The 21363-nt window shown below is 50.8% G+C and overlaps 1 protein-coding gene and 1 pseudogene across 1 annotated transcript; both read left to right on the top strand.

Moving 5' to 3' along the window:
• Positions 1-94: 94 nt before the first annotated feature.
• LOC100341217 (protein lin-28 homolog A pseudogene) lies at positions 95-914 on the top strand (annotated as a pseudogene).
• Positions 915-4499: 3585 nt separating this feature from the next.
• On the top strand, positions 4500-16237 carry LOC138843073 (natural cytotoxicity triggering receptor 3 ligand 1-like). Its single transcript, XM_070072808.1, has 4 exons — positions 4500-4963; positions 8888-9235; positions 12515-12841; positions 13998-16237. The coding sequence occupies exons 1-4, from the start codon at positions 4900-4902 to the stop codon at positions 14075-14077; spliced, it is 819 nt and encodes a 272-aa protein (XP_069928909.1). The 5' UTR covers positions 4500-4899; the 3' UTR covers positions 14078-16237.
• The last annotated feature ends 5126 nt before the right edge of the window (positions 16238-21363 follow it).

Genomic DNA, 21363 nt, shown 5'->3' with positions numbered 1-21363 from the left:
TGAACCAGCGGGTAGAAGATATTCTCTCTCTCTCTCTCTCTCTCTCTCTCTCTGCCTCTCAGTAACTCTGCCTTTCAAATAAATAAATCTCTTTTTAAAAAGCAACTAAAAGCTCCTTTGGCCTCCGTACTTCTCTGGGGCCAGCAGCCGCCCGACTTGGGGCCCGGGGCCGCGGGCTCTGCCGACGACCATGGGCTCCGTGTCCAACCAGCAGTTTACAGGTGGCTGCACCAAGGCGGTGGAGAAGGCGCCCGAGGAGGCACCGGAGGATGCGGCCCGGGCGGTGGACGAGCTGCAGCTGCTGCACCGGGCCAGCATCTGTAAGTGATTCAAGGTGAGCATGGGGTTTAGCCTCCTGTACATGACCACCCGCGCTGGGGCGGTGCTCGACCCCCCCGACCCCCCGCCGCCGCCCCGTGGATGTCTTTGTGCACCAGAGTAAGCTGCACATGGAGGCCTTCCGGAGCCTGAAGGAGGGTGAAGCAGTGGAATTCACCTTCAAGAAGTCCGCCAAGGACCTGGAATCCATCCGTGTCACAGGGCCTGGTGGGTGTTCTGTGGTGGCAGCGAGAGGCGGCCACAGAGGCAGAGCATGCAAAAGCACGGATCTAAAGGAGACAGGTGCTACAACTGTGGAGGTCTAGACCATCATGCCTAGGAGTGCAGGCTGCCACCCCAACCCAAGAAGTGCCACTTCTGCCAGAGCATCAGCCATATGGTGGCCTCGTGCCCCCTGAAGGCCCAGCAGGCCCCCGGCTCCCAGGGAAAGCCAGCCTACTTCCGGGAGGATGAGGGGGAGATCCACAGCCCTGCCATGCTCCCCGAGGCCCAGAATTGAGCCACAGGGGGTGGGGGCTAGTTTTTTGGCTATCAAGAAGTTTCAAGGGGCAGGCATCAACTGCAGAGTAAAGAAAGTGGGGACAGGGTGGGTTGGGAAGAGCTGGCATTGCCATGTATCCCAGGCTGGGGTTCACAGCGTCACCTCTTTTCCCCTCTTGCCGGGAGGAAGGAGTGAGGCAGGGAATTCCAACCATGCTGTATCCAAATGCAATTAAGGGTTTTGGGGGGTATTACCCTGTAACCTGCATGCTTTACCTGAGGCCCCGTGTGCCAAATCTCTTGCTTTGGAAAGTCGTGTGGATGGGGGAAGTTTTCCTTTGAAGGAAGGATATGGAATAATACTTCCCTAGCCAGGGTGAGAAACTTGGTTGTGGGACCAGATTCCTGGACCCAACCCCCAAACCACTATGTCCTGTGGGAGGGACTCTCGGGAGTAAGGCAGGGTTTTCCACATCTTGTTTCCTCATAACTCAATCCTGGGACAGGGTGCTAGGAAGTGTCCCAAGCAATGTGTTGTGACGATCGGCAAAAAGGGTGGCTAGGGGAACAGTCACAGACCCGCTGCTCCTGAGCTCACTCCTGACCCCATTCTGGGCCAATGTGATTTATTTATTTGCTCCCTTGGATAACTGCACCTGGGGTCCCACTTTCTCCAGGATGCCAACTGCACTAACTATGTGCAAACGACGTATCTTGTGCATTTGAACTTCTTGTTTTTTTTTTTTTTTTTTAATATAAACAGTCTGGGTTTGTATTTTTGTATATTTTAATCAAAGGCCCTCATTCCTGCACTGTGTTCTCAGGTCCATGAGCAATCTCAGGGATAAGTCCGCAGCAGCTCCAGGTCTGCACAGCTGGAAGGCTTTTTGTTGTTTTTTATCACCATGGAGAGCAACCATCAACCAATTGTTTTGCAATCAATTAATGATAATTTAAAAAAAAAAACAGCTAAGGACTTTAAGAAGCTATTACTGATGTTATACATATGTACATGTTTTATGTCGACATGGGAAAATTTATTGAAAGCTTTCTTTTAATTGGCCTATAGATAAAAGATTGCTCATAAATTTTAACTGCTAAACTAACATGAAACCTTGGACAGAAGCAGTTTCTGCAAGCTGGCACTGCTTCCCCGACCTGTGGCTGGAACCCTGTCTTGACTGTGACTCTGCCCTATTAGCTTGAAGATGCCAGAGAAGTCATCGCCCAGTTCGACTAACAGAAGTTAGGGTCGATTCCTCTGGGGGAGGGGAGGTGGGAAGCCAGACAGGGTAGTGGGCAGTCAGGGTGGTCCCAGCGCAGGTTTATGGTGCAAAATGCTTGTTTTCCTCAGAAGTTATCTTTTGCAAAGTCAAAAGTACTTACCTGGAGCCAGCGCTGTGGTGTAGCCGGTAAAGCCGCTGCCTGTAGTGCTGCATCCCATATGGGTGCCGGTTCTAGTCCCAGCTGCCCCACTTCTGATCCAGCTCTCTGCTGTGGCCTGGGGAAGCAGTAGAAGATGGCCAAAGTCCTTGGCCCCTGCCCCATGTGGGAAGCATGGAAGAAGCTCGTGGCTCTTGGCTTCAGATTGGTGCTGCTCGAGCCATTGTGGCCAGTTGGGGAATGAACCAGTGGATGGAAGACCTCTCTCTCTGTAACTCTGACTTCCAAATAAATAAATTAATAAATCTTTTTTATAAAAAAGTATCTGAAGGTTTTGCTTTAAACCATGTGAGGCCAGTGAATACCCAGAGCCACGGTTTCTTTCTTCTAAGCAGGTTCGGGTGGCCTTGGGACCCTGCACCGGTGTGAGAGACCTGCAAGAAGCTCCTGGCTTTTGGCTTCCTATAAGCTCAGCTCTGGCTTTTGTGGTCATTTGGGGAGTGAACCAGAGGAATGGAAAAGCTCTCTCTATGGCTCTACCTCTGTATGTAATTCTGTCTTTCAAATAAATAAAATGAATCTAAAAAAAAAAAAAAAGAATAAAGAAATCACCTGGGCCTTATGCCGGCTTAATAAAAGACTGCTTCGTGGTAAGAGGCCTTGGTGTGTTGTCTCGGTGCAGGCATCCTGCTACATGCGTACCAAGTTATGTGGCCTGTAACTGAAGGAACAGCATTTTGGCTGGAATATGTGGGTGTGTATTTAAATGCTTGTGCCTAGAATAGGTCTGTATAGAAGACCATCAGTGTCTTCTGGAAACAAAATTGCACCTGCAATTAAACTATGAAAAAACATTTCCATCACTGCTCTTCCTTTAAATGAAGGCAGCTGGGGCCAGCCTGTGGTGCAGCGAGTTAAAGCCCTGGCCTGAAGTGTAGGCATCTCTTATGGGAGCCAGTTCTAGTCCCAGCTGCTCTTCTTCTGATCCAGCTGTGCGCTGTGGCCTAGGGAAACAGCAGAAGATGTCCCAACCCTGCACCCATGTAGGAGAGCCGGAAGAAGCTCCTGGCTCCTGGCTTCAGATGGGCTCAGCTCTGGCCATTGTGGCCATCTGGGGAGTGAACCAGCGGATGGAAGACCTCGCTCTGTGTCTCTACCTCTCTCTGTAACTCTTTCAAATAAAAATAAAATAAGTCTTTAAAAAAAATAAATGAAGGAAGCTAGTGTTTTAGGAACCATTTAATGTGAAGGCCACACATCCTAACTTAAAGTCAGGATTTTAAGAACCTTTAATATTATTATTACCAAGTTGGGGGGAATTAAAATAATTTTCTCTTTAAGTGCAGAGTTACAAAAGCAATCTTTTTTTTTTTTTTGACAGGCAGCATGGACAGTGAGAGAGAGAAAGGTCTTCCTTTTGCCGTTGGTTCACCCTCCAATGCTGGCGCACCACGCTGATCCGATGGCAGGAGCCAGGTGCTTCTCCTGGTCTCCCATGCGGGTGCAGGGCCCAAGCACTTGGGCCATCCTCCACTGCACTCCCTGGCCACAGCAGAGAGCTGACCTGGAAGAGGGGCAACCGGGACGGAATCCGGTGCCCTGACTGGGACTAGAACCCCGGTGTGCTGGCGCCGCAAGGCGGAGGATTAGCCTACTGAGCCGCGGCGCCGGCCCTACAAAAGCAATCTTTATAAGTATGTGACTGAAAATGCTTTGTTAACTTTTAAACGGAAAAATTTTGATTAGACTGAAGACATATTGATTTGTTTTTGGCTTATTTAGTTTGGACTATTTTTCAAACTACAAATAACGGGATTTCAATTTGATAGAAAATGAGAAAGACTTTACACACTGCAGTTGTTATACTTGGATTCCTTTTATGAATGTTACATCAATTTTTCAGGGTAAGTTTTTGTTAACACTATTATTCCAGTTATTGTGTGCAGGGATTCATCTTTAATTACGGCACACGTAAAACCCCCAAAATATGTAGTATTTGCCTTTTCATTCCGTGGGGGAGAAGACGTTTGACAAAGTGGGAAGAATGCAGGGCGGGTGAGAAGCCCATATGGGAGTCCTGGGTTTGAGCTCTGGCTGAGCCAGCTTCCTGCTGAGAGGGAGCTGGGGGACGGGCACGCTCTGCTGGTCTCTCACCTCCAGACATCTCTCTCTGCCTCTCGGGGTTTAGAGACCTCCCAGGAAAGGAGCTGTTTCCAGCGGGGTGAGCGCCGCCACGCCCCCTGGGTCCCGCCACGCCCCCTGGGTCCCGCCCCGCGCACTTGCCGCCGGCCAGATCCCCTGGCTCACTGGGTTTCCCAGCTCAATTGTTGCGAACAGCGCCTCAGGTTCGGAAGTGCCGTCCGGATCACCTCTCCAGGTCGGGGGCTCTCCGTGGGTGATCCCAATTTCGGCGAGCCGCGAACATCCACGGAATCGTAGGGAGGCGTGCCGCACAGTCGCGCGGCGCATCTAGCGTCATCGTAGTCACGTGCTCAACTGGCTCCAGGCGCCGCCGGCTACTCCAGAGGGTTTCCAGAGTCATTTCATACTTTGGGGTTGCGCCCTGAGCTCGCGTCCGCGGCAGAAGAACGTTCTCGCCCGCCGCTGGCTGCGGAAGCATTGACAGCAGCGCTTTGCTCAGCGGCCGGCACCTGCGGAGCGGACGGCAAGAGGACGGAACGCAGAGCGGCCGAGTGAATGGCGAGCGGGCTAGGACCGACGCCGCTGCTGCTGGCAGTGTGGGGCACGCTGGGGGCGACAGGTAGGGCCAGGGAGCGGAGGGGACGGTGCGGTGTGGGGGGCCCGGGGTCTGGGGAGAGGGCGTGGGGAGAGGGGGTGGGAACGGGACGCCGCCGTCGCCAGCCCGGCTCGGAGCCCTGCTTCGCGAAATACAGACTCGGGTAGCGATTCCACAGGTGACTGTCCTGAAGGCATTCTGTGTGCCGGGTGACAGCCCCCAGACTGTGTCCTAAGAGTGTGCGCTTTAGGGGTCGCCCGATTGCCCAGACCTTCTGGGTGTGGCCAGAGCGCCGGTGTGTGTGTGGGGGGGAGTGGGGGGGTAGCGGCGGTGGCCGGAGAAGCCCGGACCCGGCGAGAGCGCCGGTGTGTGTGTGTGTGGGGGGAGGGGCGGTTAGCGGCGGTCGGTCGCGGGAGAAGCCCGGAGCCGGCGAGAGCGCCGGTGTGTGTGTGTGGGGGGGGCGGGGGATTGGTGGCATTCGCTGGAGAATCTCGGAGCCGGCGAGTTCGCCGGTGTGTGTGGGGGGTGGGGGGCGGCGGGGAGTTTGGTGGCGGTCGCCGGAGAAGCCCGGAGCCGGCGAGTTCGCCGGTGTGTGTTGGGGGGGGGGGGGGGCGGGTGTTGGGGGGGGGCGGGTGTTGGGTGGCGATCGCCGGAGTAGCCGGGAACCCGCGAGAGCGCCGGTGTGTGAGTGTCGGGGGGCGGGGGGGGGGGGGTTGGTGGCGGTCGCGAGAGAAGCCCGGAGCCGGCGAGAGCGCCGGTGTGTGTGTGTTGGGGGAGGGATAGCGGAAGTCGCGGGAGAAGCCCGGAGCCGGCGAGTTCGCCTGTGTGTGTGTGTGGGGGGGGGGGTTGGTGGCAGTCGCCAGAGAAACCCGGAGCCTGCAAGTGCACCATGGGGGTGGGGGGGGAGGGTGGCGGCGGTCACCGGAGAAGCCGGGAGCCTGCAAGAGAGCCAGTGGGGGTGGGGGTAGAGCTGCAGCGGCTGAGGCTGGCAGAGGCCAGGGGCTGCCTACCTGCAGGCTTAGCACTCTGGCAGATCTTGAAGGCAGAGGAAGGGCTTTGTGCCATAAGGATGTATGCCATATACACACGCGACATGTATGTGTGTAAACGCATATGCTGTTTCCCCAAGTTTGAGAAACAAAAGTAAGTTCTAAAGAGAGTAAAAATGGGGGTTAAAGCCACGGCCTGCAGCACTGGCATCCCACGTGGACGCCGGTTTGAGTCCTGACTACTCCACTTCCCATCCAGCTCCTTGCTAATGTGCCTGCAAAAGCAGCAGAAGGTGGCCCAGGTGCTTGGGCCCCTGCACCCACGTGGGAGACAAGAAGCTCCTGGCTCCTGGCTTCCACCTGGTGCTGCTGGGTCCTTTGCATTCACTTGGGAGAGTGAACCAGGCAATGGAAGACCTCACTCTCTCTCTCCCTCCCTCTCTCTCTCTACCTCTACCTAGACCTCTCTCTCTCTGCCTTTCCAATAAATAAATGCAAAAATGTAGACATTAAACAGAATAGTTGATGATGATATCAAAAAGAATAAATAGTATTTCTAAGCATTTGAGTGCACACCCTGAAAATAAAGTTAAGAAAGCAATTTCATGTACAACAGCTTTAAAAAGAATAAAAGCCTGGCGTGGCCCAGTCCTGCGTGGATGTCCTTTGCAGCAGTGGGCGGCGGCTTCTGTCCACCTGCTCTCCTAGCTCGGTGCGTGCCTCTGCCCCGTGGAAGATTCGGTGGACATGGACACGAGGCCCCAGAACTCTTCCTGGTTGTGAACTAAAGGCTAACAAAGATTCCCACTTTGAAGTGGACAGTGAAAAATCAGCACTTGTTATATTAACGATGTCCAGTTGGTGCTGGTGCACAGGATGCACGTCACATTGTTGAGGCAGAAGCAATGAATGATGCGGCCAGTCCAGTTACAGGCACCCTGGGAATTTTGCAAATGCATGGCCAATGGTTTCCCTGGGTGGCTTTGAAATAGCATCACCCGTGTCTTCAAGTTGAAGTGTGGTTCAGGGCCTGTGCATGTGAGTGGACGGCCCTTAGTGGCCAGGGAGGAAGACGTGGACTCAAGAAGAGGAGGACGTGAGACTGTTAAGCACACCTGGAAGGCAATCTGCTCCTAGGGGTGCAGCAAGGTACCTCAGGAAAAGCAAAACCTGCCGCTGATGGAGGTGGCGGCGATGGAGATGACGATGAGGAGGAGACTGAAGAAGCAGCTGTATAGGAGATACCCCAGCCAAAAGTCACAAAATCCAGCCAGCATGGGAAGGGCTCAAAACCATGAACCCATCATCAAAAGGTCAGCAATCCCTCAAAAAGCAGGAAACACTCCTAAAGCACCCAAAGGACCTGGTTCTGTGGAAGACTTTTTTTTTTTTTTTTTTTTTTTTTTTTGACAGGCAGAGTGGATAGTGAGAGAGAGACAGAGAGAAAGGTCTTCTTTTTGATGTTGGTTCACCCTCCAATGGCCGCCACAGCTGGCGCACTGCGGCCGGTGCACCGCACTGATCCGAAGGCAGGAGCCAGGTGCCTCTCCTCGTCTCCCATGGGGTCCAGGGCCCAAGCACTTGGGCCATCCTCCACTGCCTTCCCGGGCCACAGCAGAGAGCTGACCTAGAAGAGGGCAACTGAGATAGAATCTGGCGCCCCGACCGGGACTAGAACCCGGTGTGCCGGCGCCGCTAGGTGGAGGATTAGCCTATTGAGCCGTGGCGCCGGCATGTAGAAGACATTAAAGCTGACATGCAGGCAAGTGTGGAGAAAGCTGGTTGTCTTCCCTGGGTGGAAGATGAGAAATGCTTCCAGGGACTGACCAGGAGGCCAAGCGAGATCTCTCTGTGGAAGACGCCTCCGAGAAGACAGTTCATGCAGTTGGTGAAAGTTTTCCATGTGACTTCATTTCTGTAACAGTTGGTATTGGACTGCCCTTTTTATAGTGGAGGGTGAGAAGTTTCCCTTTTGTGTTGGATCATGTTGTCCATATTCGATGGCCAAGAATGTGTTGATCAAAATGCCTGTTTAGGGGGTCAGTGCTCTGGTGTAGCAGGTTAAGCGGCTGCATGCAGTGCTGGCATGCCACGTGGGCACGGGTTCCAGTCCCAGCTGCTCTACTTCTGATTCAGCTCCCTGCTAATGCACCCGGGAAAGCAGCAGCAGATGACCCAAGTGCTTTGGCCTCTGCACCCATGTGGGAGACCTGGCTGACTTTCCCATCCCTTCTCCTTTCCTTGGGGAAGTACAATGAATAAATGAAGACTGATTGGTACTGAAAAAAAAAAGCTTACCATTAAAAATAAATTAATAAATAAATTTGTGGAAGAGTCTGTAGAAAAGTGCACTCAGGTGCCAAGGCCACGCAGAAGGCCAGGTGGCTGGATCTACTGTGGAAGGCAATCCCCACCTCCTCCTGCAGAAGGCCCCAAGACAGAACCTGTTCTCCATCCAAGAGGAAGCCTAATGGGAGGAATAGGACACGAGAAGGCAGGATGAGCTGACCACACAAGAAGTGCTTTCCTTGAAAAGTCCATGGCCAAATTTTCCAGTGGTATAAAACCCCCAGATGACTTCCTTTCATAACTTTTTCCTGGGAAAAAGCTCCTCCTGGTTGTTTCACTGGGAACTTTGCCCCTTAGCTTTCAGTCCCTCTGTACTTTTCAATAAAATACTTTGCTAGCAATCAGCTCGTTTGCTCGTTCATCTGCCTCATGCTTTCTCGTGGATAGACCAGTTCCTGGGCTTCATATCAGCAGGAGCCATCTTGATGTATGGGCGGGGGTCGAACCCTCCACTTACCACTGTAGCAGGGCCATGGACAAAGGGCCCTTGTCCCGAGTCCTTCCCTATCCATGCCCTAAAGGAATTTGCTTGCCATTCATGTGGTTGTGTGAGCTGCGGGCCTGTTGTTTGCCAAGGGGCTCCTATAACTGAGTTCTCCTGTCGCCACAGGTTTTCTGAAAGTGGAGATGGCAGGGAAGACTCAGGTCGTGTTCCTCAATGAGGACGTCACCATCTACTGTAAGATCCCCGGTTCCCCACTCCTGGACAGCAGCATCATGGGTGTCATCTGGTTTCGGAAGATTCGAGGATCGGAAATGGAAGCCAGGCTGTATGAGTATTATGGCGGTCACCAAGCAGCATTCCGACCTGGAGCCAGCGTGTCTCTTGAGCTGCTGGAGAGGGGAGACGCCTCACTGCGGCTGCCTGGCATCCAGCTCAGGGAAGCCGGAGAGTACCGCTGTGAGGTGGTGGTTACCCCCCAGAAGGCAGAGGGCGTAGTCCAGGTGGAAGTTGTGGGTGAGTGTCCTAGGGCAGCGCCCTGCGGTTCCTTGCCCTGGTGCTGGGGCTCGGGTGGAGCAAGGCTTAGAGCAGGGGTCCGGGGATCAGACGTGGGTTGAGTCCTGGGCTTTGGTAGAATTAGACAACCTTGGGCAAGCTATTAGGCATTCTGAATCTCAGTGCCCTTTTGTCTGAACAAGGGGAGTCGTCTGCCCGGGAGGGCTGTTGGGAAGATGCCATGAAAACACGCAGGGGAAGTGACTGTCAGGGCACAGCTTCATTCCCTGTGCGTGGGCAGAGAAAGGCGGCCATGGTGATCATTACGTTATTCCCATATGGGGTGGGAGTCAGTCTCACTGAAGAGCTACCTCGGAAAGGAGAGGGAAGCTGGGCTGTGGCTCTCAGAAGTGACCCCCATGCCAGCTTTTTGCTTCCACACTGAGTGCATCTGTCATTTAATATCTTTGGGCCTGGATTTCCCAATACAAAATGGGCCATGTGATAGGACAACAAGTGCAAACCTCCAGTTGAGTGCCTGAAGTGAGGAAGAAAAGTTCCCAGGACAAAAACATCCCCTGAATCCATCCTTGAGCTCCACTGTCTTCCAGTACAAAAAGGCCTGATGCACCCTGGTGAGAACGTAGAGACAAGGGAACCCTGACACGCTGTTGGTGGGAGTCAGTTACCATGGCCATTAAGGGGACCAGGGAGGAAGGTGTTCAGAGAAAGGCAACACAGGCCAGGGTTTGGCTTAGCGGTGAAGATGCCCACATCTGGGGCCTGGATTGTATCACAGTGGGTTTTGCCACTGGCATTCCATATCCAGAGTGTTGGTTCAAGTCTGGCTGCTCCACTTCCAGTTCAGCTCCTGGCTAGTGTGCCCAGGGAGGCAGTGGAAGATGGCCCAAGTGCTGGGGCTCCTGCCATGCATGTGGGAGAACCAGGATGGAGTTCCTGGCTCCTCGCTCTGGCCCAGCCTATCCCGAATGTTGCAGTAATCTGGGGAATGAAGCAGTATACGGAAGCTCGTTCTTGCTCTCGCTCTCATTCTCTCTCTCTCTTTCTCTTTCCCCATCCCTCTCCCTCTCCCTCTCCCTCTCCCTCTCCCTCTCCCTCTTTCTCTGTTGTTTTACTCTTTCATAATACATATAGAAATCTTTAAATGAAAGGATGGAATGCCATGTGCAGTAAATGGATGTTCTTGGTGGCAATTATGGTAAGTGAAATAAGCCACACATTCACAGATATGCATGTTTTCTGTCGTATGTGAAGTTTAAATATATATATTTGGAAAAGTGACCTGATAATATGTGGATGGACTTCGTGGGTATGTTGCTGGGGCTGCCATAATGAAACACCTGTGACTGGGTGGCTTACACAAGAACGTGTGGTTTCTCGCGGTTCTGAAGGTGAGGTGTCACGGGTGTTGGTTTCTTTTGGGCCCTCTCTCCTTGGCTGTTCTCTCCCTGTGTTCCTGTGGTTTCCCTCTGTGCATTGTGTCTGGGTCCTGTTTCCTCGTTTGCTAAGGACCCCAGTCAGATTAGATGAGGACCTACCCAAGTGTTCTCATTTAAGCTGAGTTTTCTCATTAATACAGTCTCAGTGTGAGATGCTAGAAATTTGCGAGGCATAGTAATTGTGGAGGGACACAGTTCAGTACTAATAAGGGAACACTGTCTGTGAGCCCTCCGTGACTGTACATAGGACCTTGAATATTGTGACATATTGACTTTGGGAGTGGGGATATATGTTAGTTAGGATTCATTTCCTCTGCACCAGACAGAGAGCCAAAAACAATGATTTTTGAAAAAGTAATGGACTTTATTTTTTTCTAGGAGAGTTTTACATTTACTAAAAAATCTAAAAAATTAAGGCGCTGGCCTGGGGATGTAGTGTGTTAAGCCGCTGCCTGCCATTTGCGCATCCCATATGAACACCTGTTCAAGTCCTGGCTGCTCTAGTTCTGGTCCAGTTCCCTGATAATATACCTGCAATAGCAGCAGGAGATGGCCCACGTGCTTGGGGCCCTGCACCCCAGTGGGAGACCTGGAAGAAGCCCCTGGGTCCAGGCTTTGGCGTGGACAGCCCTGGCTTTTGTGGCCATTTGGGGAGTGAATCAGCTGATGGAAGTTGCTCTCCCTCTCTGACTCTCCCTCTCTGTCTTTGTAATTCTGCCTTTCAAATTAATAAATTTAAAAAAAAAACAAAAACCAGCCTCTAGTATGCATAGCTATTTAGTTTGGTGTGATTTAAAAACTTGTAAAGCTAATGCACAGCCCTTGCCCCATTATTGATGTCTTGTGTTAGTTTGGCACACTGTTCGTTAAAGATGTATGCAGGCAGCTGGGTCAGAAGTGCAGCGGCTGAGCCTGAAACTGGTGCCCATATTGGATGCTGGACCACAGTCAGCAGCTTTACTCACTACACCACGACGCTGGCCCCAGTGTGCCACATTTCATCCAAGTTTTTTATTTGATAGCAGTGAGCTGTCACTCACTGGTTCACTCCCCAAATGCTCCCAATGGGTTGAGAGAGGACCGCAGCCAGGGCTCCCATGTGGGTTCAAGGACCCAATTGCCTGAGTCATCACTGCTGCCTCCTAGGTGAAGGGGAGAAGGATGCTGAAGGGGAATGGGAGCGACGGCCACGGCCCTTTTCTTCAGGACACACTTCTATTTAGGCAGGCTTTCTGCAAGTTGCTCTTGCCACTTTTGATTGTGCCTGGAACCCTCAGACCCTAATTCACATGGCCATGCTGACTTGCAGTGGAAGCTGGGTGATGTAGCTTTAATCTGGATGTGTTACATCTAACCAAAAACACAGACTGGAAATTAGGCAGCAGTTAGGAGTCTGTACCACCACAGTGCTCCAAGATTTTCTGCAGATTCTCCAAGGTGTGCACGATGCAAAATAGCTAAGAGACTCATGGAGCGCTGGCATGATGACGGTTAGCTGAATGTGAGTGCCATCAGTTCACTCCCCTCTCCTGCGGTCGTGCTACGTGTCAGACCTCAGGCTGGTCATAAGCTTGTGCTTGCCTCCCTTCAGGGAGCCACTGTCTGGTGTGGTACATTAGTGCTTCGCAGCATGACAGGACTGGCATGGCCGCAGAATTACCCAACCTCGGTCTCGGTCTTTAAGCAGAGTGGCCATCTCGTGGATCTGGTCCCGTCTTGGCCAGTAGCAGTGATGGACAGATGTGTGGGCACCAGGGAAGCCAGATAGCAGAAGCTGTGAGGGCAGGAAAGGATGGCTGAGCTCTGGGCCTGAGGCTGTGTGACTCTTCTCTCCTGGCAGCTTCCCCAGCTGGCAAAGTAACTCTGGACCAAGCCCCAACGAAAGAAAACAGATACGCACGTGTGGTGTGCAAGACATCTGGGTTCTACCCTGAATCCATTACCATAACTTGGGAGAAGTGGACCCAGAAGGCTCCCCAGCACCTACAGATTTCTGAAGGCGAATTCAGTGGCCCTCCGGTCAAGAATGAGGATGGGACGTTTAATGTTACTAGCTACTTGACACTGAAGTCCCCAGTGGAAGCTGATGGGGCCATCTACTGCTGCGTGGTGGGACATGTATCCTTGCACACCTCCCAGCGGTTCAGTCTTCCAGTGACTGAGACAGGTAAGCATCTTTCTGGACATGGCGCTTCCTGCCACCTTGAGGGAGGGTAACTTAAATTGTTGGATGCCTCAAGGATCTTTTCTTGGGATTGACAGGGAAGGAGAGAAAGCTTGGGCTGGAGGGAACAAGCTGGGGTCAGGCCCTTCCCAGCCCCGAATCCGCAACCCAGACTAAATCCCTACACCAGATATCTGGTCAGTAGAGGGTGGTGATAATAGAAACAGGGCTGCTCATCAGCTCATGGCACCTTCAGGGTTAGGTCTGAATGGTCTGTGTGTCTTGGAGTGGGAAGCTGGCCTGATGATGGGGGATGGGGACAGGATCCTGCCCAAATCCCCTACAGAGAAGGGGCTAGCAGGGGCCAGGAACCAGCCTGCAACATCCCTTCCAGCAGGATCCAGATCTACTGTGAATGTTAGCTGGCAGAGGCCAAATTAGAGGTCCTGTCTCATGGGCTGAGTCCCCAGGATATATGGCCATCATAGAGGGGTCCTACAGCTGCCTGGGGCTTTGCCCAGGCTCACCGGATCCTTAGGACAACACAACTCAGGACAGAGCCCCTCCTGCTGGAGGTTTTTCCTCATCCGGGGTGACCTGATCAGGTCTCTAGTGTTGGGTAGGAATGACTCTGCTTGGCAGATGCATCTTCCTGGAGGTAGGAGGGGTAGGGAAGGCAGAGGTCCTGGGGGATGTTTGTCTAGGTGTGCCAGAGAGGACCTTTCGTGCTCCTAGATGGGAAAGGAGTTGTTCTTGGAAGTAAGGGTATGTGTGTGTGGTGTGTTCCAGGTTGTGCATGCTTGTGTGTGGGAAACAAGTGAATAGGAAATATGCTGTGTGTGTGTGTGTGTGTGTGTGTGTGTGTGTGCTGGGGTATGGGAGGTATGTGTGTAAGTGTGAGAAGATGAAGCGGTGGCTACAGAAGCTCTGAAGACACTTGTTGCATATGTACGTGTTATGCGGTGCCCCATATTACAGTGCATTTCTGACAAGGGCTGAATACAATGATGTGTCAAGGTGTGTGTGATGGGAATGGTGATGCTGAGACACGTGGCAGAGGGCAAATGACACAAAGCACACAGGTCCTAGCAGCAGTTGGGTGGTCTTATTGGCTCTTGCAAATAGCTTTCTCTTAACGGTCTTCTCTTTCTCTCAGCAGAATCTGCAATGGGAAACGTCTTTTGGAATAATTTCTACTCTATTCCTGTGGCAACTGTAGTTATTGGACTGATTTTTTAAATTTTTTATTTTTATTTTAAAAGATTTATTTATTTATTTGAAAGTCAGTTACAAAGAGAGAGGAGAGGTGGGGGGGGTCTTCCATCTGATGGTTCACTCCCCAATTGGCTGTAATGGCCGGTGTTGCGCTGATCTGAAGCCAGGAGCCAGGAGTGTCTTTGGGGTCTCCCAGTTGCTGTCAGAATACCAATGCATGCAGCAGTGATATTAGTTGACAAAGAAGATGTGGTACAAGGGGTTAAGGTGCTACTTGCAATGCCAGCATCCCATATCAGAGCACTGCATTGAGTCCCAGCTGCTCCACTTCCAACCTGCACCCATGTGGGAAACTCAGATGGAGTTCTGGCTCCTGGCTTCAACCTGGCCCAGAGCATGTAACTATGGTGCCTCGCAGTCATGGACTGTCCCCTTCACCCTGGGGTCAGCCACATGACTTGCTGCAGCCTATGCAATGATCCAGTAGTGAATATGTGCTGGTTCCAAGCCCGGGCCTCAGAAGGCCTTGTGCATTTTTCCTAGAGAAGGACTGACCCAGGCTTGTCCTCTGGACGACAAGAGAAACAGGAAGCAGAGCCATATCATCCAAATTGCAACTCACGGACCCGGGCCTCGTTCAGAAGACAACTCTCCAATGCCATGTGAACAAATGTACTGAAATCAGCAGAGCTGACAGAGCCAACTGTCAGAGGCATCAGAAACATTTCTTTAAAAAGCCAGTGCTTCAGGTTGGCTTGTTATCCAGCACAAGTAACTGATACAGCTCCTCAAGAAACAGTATTTGACCAAAGGAGTATGGTAGCCACAGAGGTGTGGCTTACCGAGACCCTGTTTGGGAGGCAGCCTGCTGGGAGCAGCGTAGTCAGCCAACGTGTGCCAGCCATAGCACCTCAGGTCTGCTGCAGTGTTTGAGCTGAAGCCACATCCACTCTGGACAGCTCCAGCTCCACGCCAGGAGCCGCCTCTTGGAGTGGCCCAGGTGGTCTCTAGCTATAGCCTGAGGCCCTTTCCCCTCAGTCTTCCCTCCTGCCTTCTGCCTCTCTTCACTCCCATATTGGTCTGAGGCTTTTTCTTCCTACTTGCTCCTCCCTTTATGTTTCACAGGAATTACCCTCAGTAACTCTCCATCTGCAGAACTGCTTCCCAGAAGACCCAGTGTGAAATACTGCAGTGGGGGAAATGATGAGTGCATGGCTTCTTTGAGGTGAAGGCCATGGGCAGGTCTCATCCAGACAGGTGGCAGAGACCAAAAGGTTTTAGAGAATGCAAAAGTAGTTCAAATGGCTTTTTGCAATAACCCAGAGAACCTGCCCCAGTGGGGACTGCTCAAGCCGCCCTCTGTGAGGCACAACTACAGAAGACTTTCATTCTTCTACTTCCAAGATGGGTGGGAAACCAGAGGCACAGTAAGAACTGAACAAAATACAATGAGAGTCTCAGTCAGAACTGGACTGTATTTCTCTGGGTTATCTGGCGACTATCTCCCTACCTCCAAAACGATGGTGCTATAAGAACAACTCAGGGGCCCGGCATTGTGGCATAGCAGGTAAAGCTGCTGCTTACAATGCCCGTATCCCAGATGGGTGCTTGTTTGAGACCCAGCTGCTCCGCTTCCAATCCAGCTCCCTGCTAATGCTCCTGAGAAAGTAGCAGAAGGTGGCCCCTGCACCCATGTGGGAACCCCGGAAGAAGTTCCTGGCTCTTGGCTTCGGCTTGGCCCATCTTTAGATGGAAGATTCTCTCACTCTTCCTCTCCCTACCCCCCAACTCTGCCTTTCATACAGATAAAAATCTTAAAGAAGAACTTGAATTGATCAGATGAAGTAAAGAATAAACAGAGGCAGAGCTGAACTCAAAGTTTGGTTTGCCAAATTGATAGAAATTACATATAACTGTATTTTTCATGATATCATGACTGTTTTAAAAATCTCTGTAGTGAAACTGAACACTTGTTCATTTGATTGTTATTTATTCCCTAACCTATTTTCTTCTGGAAAATCAACTTAACTCTCTATTTATTAGAACCCTTAAGACTTTGACTATAATGTAAGTGCAAATATGTTGTCTCGAGAAAGTCGTAGGGATTTTGCTTCCCTTGGAGCCCCCTCCATGCCACTCTGGCTGGAGGTCTCTGACTCTAATAAATCTTGCTTTTCTCTTTGCCTTGTCTGTTTGGAACTTCTTCTTCCATGTGAGACAAAGAACTGAGGTAATACTATTTTTGCCACCACCATCTCACCCCTACATTTTGGTGCTGTGACGTGGATAGCAACTCCAACACGACATGGATCCCACTCAAGTTCAACTCCAACCAGTGTCAGGGTCATCCCCCCAGACTAGTGAGCATGTGGACAGCTGTCGCTCCCCGTCTTCGTGGAGGAACGACACAGGACCCTGCGCTGTTCTTTTGTCTGCTCGGCCCTCCCCGGGTTTGCTGCTGGTTCTTCCCGGGTTGGCTACCGTCCCTTCCACCTCCGTGGAAGGGCGGTTCCCCCTGGCCACTTTCCCCACTTCCGCGGGGGAGCGGCACACCGCCGGCCGGCTCTCTCGGGGGCTGCACAGGTGTTCCTTCAGATGTTCCCCTTAGATGTTCCTGGTGCATGTTGTCTCTCTCCTCCTTTATAGTCCTCTTCCGCCAATCCCAACTCGGCTACCCACACGCCGAGTACGCTGCTCTCCTCCAATCAGGAGCGGGATCAGCTCCTGGAGGTCATCACTCAAGTTGGCAAGAGGCAGCTGCGTAGAAGCTGTTTTCTCCTCTCCCAGCGCCATATTGTGGGAGGGCAGATGCATAGAATAAGTCTTAATTCCAGTAACTCAGTCCAGTCCGGGTTGCTCCCCACAGACAGCTCTTGCTTTTATTGGTGAATTTCACTCTCCTCCCTAGCAACTCCCATTTTCTCAAAAACACCAGGTCCCGGTCAGCCAGTTAAAAGTGGTTATCATGGCTGCCATACTGAAGACTCAGGGGCCAGGCTTGCTGATTAGGGCCAGAGCAATCCCCTGCAGCTGAGACTCTCTTCTAACTCCTCTCTTCTCCGGTGTAGATTGGCCCCTCGTGAGGAACTGGGAGAAGGCCTCGAGACAACTGACAGATTCTGGCTGGGGCTACACTCCAGTGCTTCCAGAAGGTCTCTTGCAGGCACAGGCCCCGACAGCTGGAATGGTGTTGGGCTGGGAAATGCACTTTGCTGCAGGGAGCAAGTCCCCTGCTCTTCTAGAGTCCTCACAAGCTGCAGAGCCCAAGGCTCCACTCTTCCTACTTCTCATCTCAGCTCTGGGAATGATGATGTGGTCCAACTCAGCTTCCTTTCACGGGATCGGCCTGGCGGCCATTAGGGTGTTGGCCGAAAACGTAATTCTGTCCTTCCCTTCTTGGAGGCTAATTCGTCGGTGATACTGGACACAGCTTGGAGCGAGGCTGTGGGCTCTGGGCTCCATGCCTCAGTGAGTTTTTCCTTTACCCCAGATCCCGGCAAGATCTCCATCTCTCTCTGCTCCTCTAAATGCTTTCTTAACCTTGCCAGGTTACCTCAGTTCTTACTTGAATTCTTGGTCCCATTAGTAGGCATTTTGTAGGTATTTTGTTCATTAGCTCTGGGTTAAAGTTTAATGATCCCATCTGTAGTCCAGTAGTTTTCAATCTAGAGTCCCATTAGATGCAGCTCCCCACATGACCAGAACTTGTGCAGATAAGTCTCAGCATGTCTCTGGTATTCCCTACCTTCCTCCTTCCTATGTAGCTCATACCTCAGAGGAGGTTTACTGGGAGAATTTTTATTCCCCCACTCTGCTTCTTTATCCCTTCACCCACCTAGTCACCAACCTAGGTGGTAACCAGAACTGGTAACGTCTCTCCACACTCTAGCTTGAAGCACCTTTGTTTGCTAAGGCTCTTGCCATGAAGGCTCGTTGTCAAAATCTGGCCTGATAGAGAAGACTCAAGGTTAAGAGGCATAGAACAACTATTTTTCTTCATGTAGGAGAACAAAGTGACAATATATATTTGACCAGTCCGAGGCCCAGTCTAGCACACTGTGAATAAAAGGAGCTGATCACTCCCTGCATGTTCTACTATACACCTGAGGATACTGGCATGGCAGGCTGAGGGAGCATGGGTAACACGTGCTAACCCCTCCTCAATTCTTCCCTTTTCTGAGGGCTTCAGTCCACTTCTGGAAGCCACAGACAGCGGGAAGATTCTGAGAGACATTGTGGAATGAGAATGCTGTGTGAAGATGCCTGCTGGCAAGCGAGCGTCAGTTACTCAGGAATGGCTTCAGAACCCACCTGACAAAGAAGCCTGTCTGGCAACAGGCAGTGATTGGTTAGGGCATAAACCGCCCCTTGACTGGATTGGCTGCCTCGCTTATATAAGCTGCTGTACCAACTGAAATAAATGAGGCTTCAAGCTCATTGCCTCTAGTCTGCTTCCACCTGACTCCCGGTGTCTTTGTCTCTTGCCTCCACCATGCTCTTCCTCCTAGAACGAATCCACAGCAACAAGACATCTCAAACTCAGGAGAGATAAGAGCTGAGGGACGCTTCCATTTTTATACTCTCATCGCAGGAGGCATAGGCATTCTGTGGGAATGCATCCTTAGACTTTGGGACTCTTTTTACCCCTGAGCTTAAAGAAAAATGCCTCATCCTTTTCCACAGCACCATCTGGCCTGCTTACAAGCTAGAGGATGGAGAAGTTAGCCTAAATGAGTTGTGAAAAGTGCCAGTCCCTCTACTCTGACTCCCTGACTCAGAAAGACCTCTGCTCCCTAACTGGCTCCTTGCCTCTATTTCCCTGCATGTGCTCCAGTATGCATTAAACAATTTTCCAGACTGTCACAGGGTCCTTGGGCCTATTTAGTGAGCTAAAAGTTCCTTCTGTTATCACTTTTGACTACTGGTGAGGCTTTTAATCCCAGTGAAGGAGAGTTTTTGGCCAGTGACCATTGCCCCCACTGTTGTAATTTTGTCTAGGGGTGGTGGTGGTTGTTTCTAGGCATGAATCTGGGTCCTAAAGCCTCATATGCTATTGAATATATATGGATCAATCCATATGATGAACTCTTGGACTTCTTGAGATAGCTCTAACGTGACTCCTCATCCCTGGGGCTGGTTTGACTGACAGCCCGATTAGACACTTCCAGGATTGGCTTTTGGTTTTGGGGTATAATGTTATTGTCTCTTTGCAAGGCCTCCAGTTTTTCTCCCTCTACCCTGCCTCTTCATGGGCTCTCACGAGTCTCCTTGTAGGTCATTGCCCTTTATTCTGCCTCCTTAGGAATCTCTGGAGGGGTGTTCAGCTGCTCTGATGGGTGTCCTCTCCCCTTAAAGCTAACTTAATGTGAACAATGTCCAGTGGGAAACTAGACTCAAATTCAATTAAAACCTAAAAAGATGTCTTTGGTAAATAACAATCTCATGCCTGAGAATTTTAGTTCAGCTGCAACTGGACATTAGGTATAAAGGAATTTATCTTTTTCGAGTCTAGGAAGATCACTGCCTTTAAAAAATATTGCTTTGTAACTTGACAAACTTGTTTTCCAACTTGACTTAACAGATCCAGCTGCAATAGCAATAGATGATCAGTTCTTGTCAGCCCCTAAAGTGGATTTTGCAGTCTCTGTTTTTTTTTTTTTTTTTTTTTTTTTTTTTTTTTTTTTTGACAGGTAGAGTGGACAGTGAGAGAGAGACAGATAGAAAGGTCTTCCTTTTGCCGTTGGTTCACCCTCCAATGGCCGCCGCGGCCGGCGCGCTGCGGCCGGCGCTCCGCGCTGATCCGGTGGCAGGAGCCAGGAGCTAGGTGCTTTTCCTGGTCTCCCATGGGGTGCAGGGCCCAAGCACCTGGGCCATCCTCCACTGCACTCCCTGGCCACAGCAGAGAGTTGGCCTGGAAGAGGGGCAACCGGGACAGAATCCGGCGCCCCAACCGGGACTAGAACCCGGTGTGCCGGCGCCGCTAGGCGGAGGATTAGCCTAGTGAGCCGCGGCGCCGGCATGCAGTCTCTGTTTTATGTCACTGATTTCTTTCTTTTTTTTTAATTATTTGATAGATAGTTAGACAGTGAGAGAGACAGAGAAAGGTCTTCCTTCTGTTGGTTCATCCCCCCTTTCCAGTGGCTGCTACGGCCCGAGCTACGCAGATCTGAAGCCAGGAGCCAGGTGCTTCCTCCTGGTCTCCCATGCGGGTGTAGGTACCCAAGCACTTGGGCCAACCTCTACTGCCTTCCCAGGCCACAGCAGAGCTGGACTGGAATAGGAGCAGTCGGTACTAGAACCAGCTGCCCATAAAGGATGCCGGCGCCACAGGCGGAGGATTAACCAAGTGAGCCACGGTGCTGGCCCCCATGTCACTGATTTCTAACTAGAGTTTTAGAAAAAGGAGTAGATTCCATATAAATGTAATTTTGAACTTAATTCAGATAGAGGTATGATATATTTATATTATATATTATATTTATATTATATATTATAATATGTATTATATATTAATGAATATTATAATATTCACTAATATAGATTAATTATATATTATATAATATATTATATAACATATATTATAATATGTATTATACATTAATATATAATATATTATAATATATCATTATATATTATAATATATTATATATTATATTTATGCTACAAAGAATGACATTTCATGAGAGGAGTCATGTGACTCAGAGACAAGGGTTAGCTGAGCTGATCAGCTGAAGAAAGCTCAGAACGGCTCTGACGCGTGCCTTGCACCTGTGTGCTGTTGCTTCTCCTGCTGGCCCCACAGGATCTCGTCGGCCAGGTAGGAGGTGGGGCCTGGGTGGTGATGCCTGTGGTTTCCACCACTCCCTCCAGGATGACGATGATCATCCTGCCACTGGTCATTTGGGGAGTGAACCAGTGAAATGGAAGACCTTTCTCTCTCTCTCTAGCTCTAACTCTCTCTGTAATTCTGTCTTTCAAATAAATAAATTAATCTTAACAAAAAAAACAAAATCACCTGGGCCTTAAGCCGGCATAATAAAAGACTGCTTCCTGGTAGGAGGTCTTGGTGTGTTGTCTCGGTGCAGGCATCCTGCTACATGCGTACCAAGTTATGTGGCCTGTAACTGAAGGAACAGCATTTTGGCTGGAATATGTGGGTGTGTATTTAAATGCTTGTGCCTAGAATAGGTCTGTATAGAAGACCATCAGTGTCTTCTGGAAACAAAATTGCATGTGCAATTAAACCGTGAGAAAACATTTCCTTCACTGCTTTTCCTTTAAATGAAGGCAGCTGGGGCCAGCCTGTGGTG

Source organism: Oryctolagus cuniculus, chromosome 1 (assembly GCF_964237555.1).
Source record: "Oryctolagus cuniculus chromosome 1, mOryCun1.1, whole genome shotgun sequence".
NCBI lineage: Eukaryota > Metazoa > Chordata > Mammalia > Lagomorpha > Leporidae > Oryctolagus > Oryctolagus cuniculus.
This window is presented reverse-complemented; position numbering and strand designations above follow the sequence as displayed.

Excerpts from the sequence above, each read along its gene's own strand:
- LOC138843073 (XM_070072808.1), top strand. The coding sequence starts at position 4,900 with ATGGCGAGCGGGCTAGGACCGACGCCGCTGCTGCTGGCAGTGTGGGGC. Across the intron at positions 4,964-8,887 it reads GGGCACGCTGGGGGCGACAG|GTTTTCTGAAAGTGGAGATG; the intron begins GTAGGGCCAGGG and ends CTGTCGCCACAG. Across the intron at positions 9,236-12,514 it reads AGTCCAGGTGGAAGTTGTGG|CTTCCCCAGCTGGCAAAGTA; the intron begins GTGAGTGTCCTA and ends CTCTCCTGGCAG.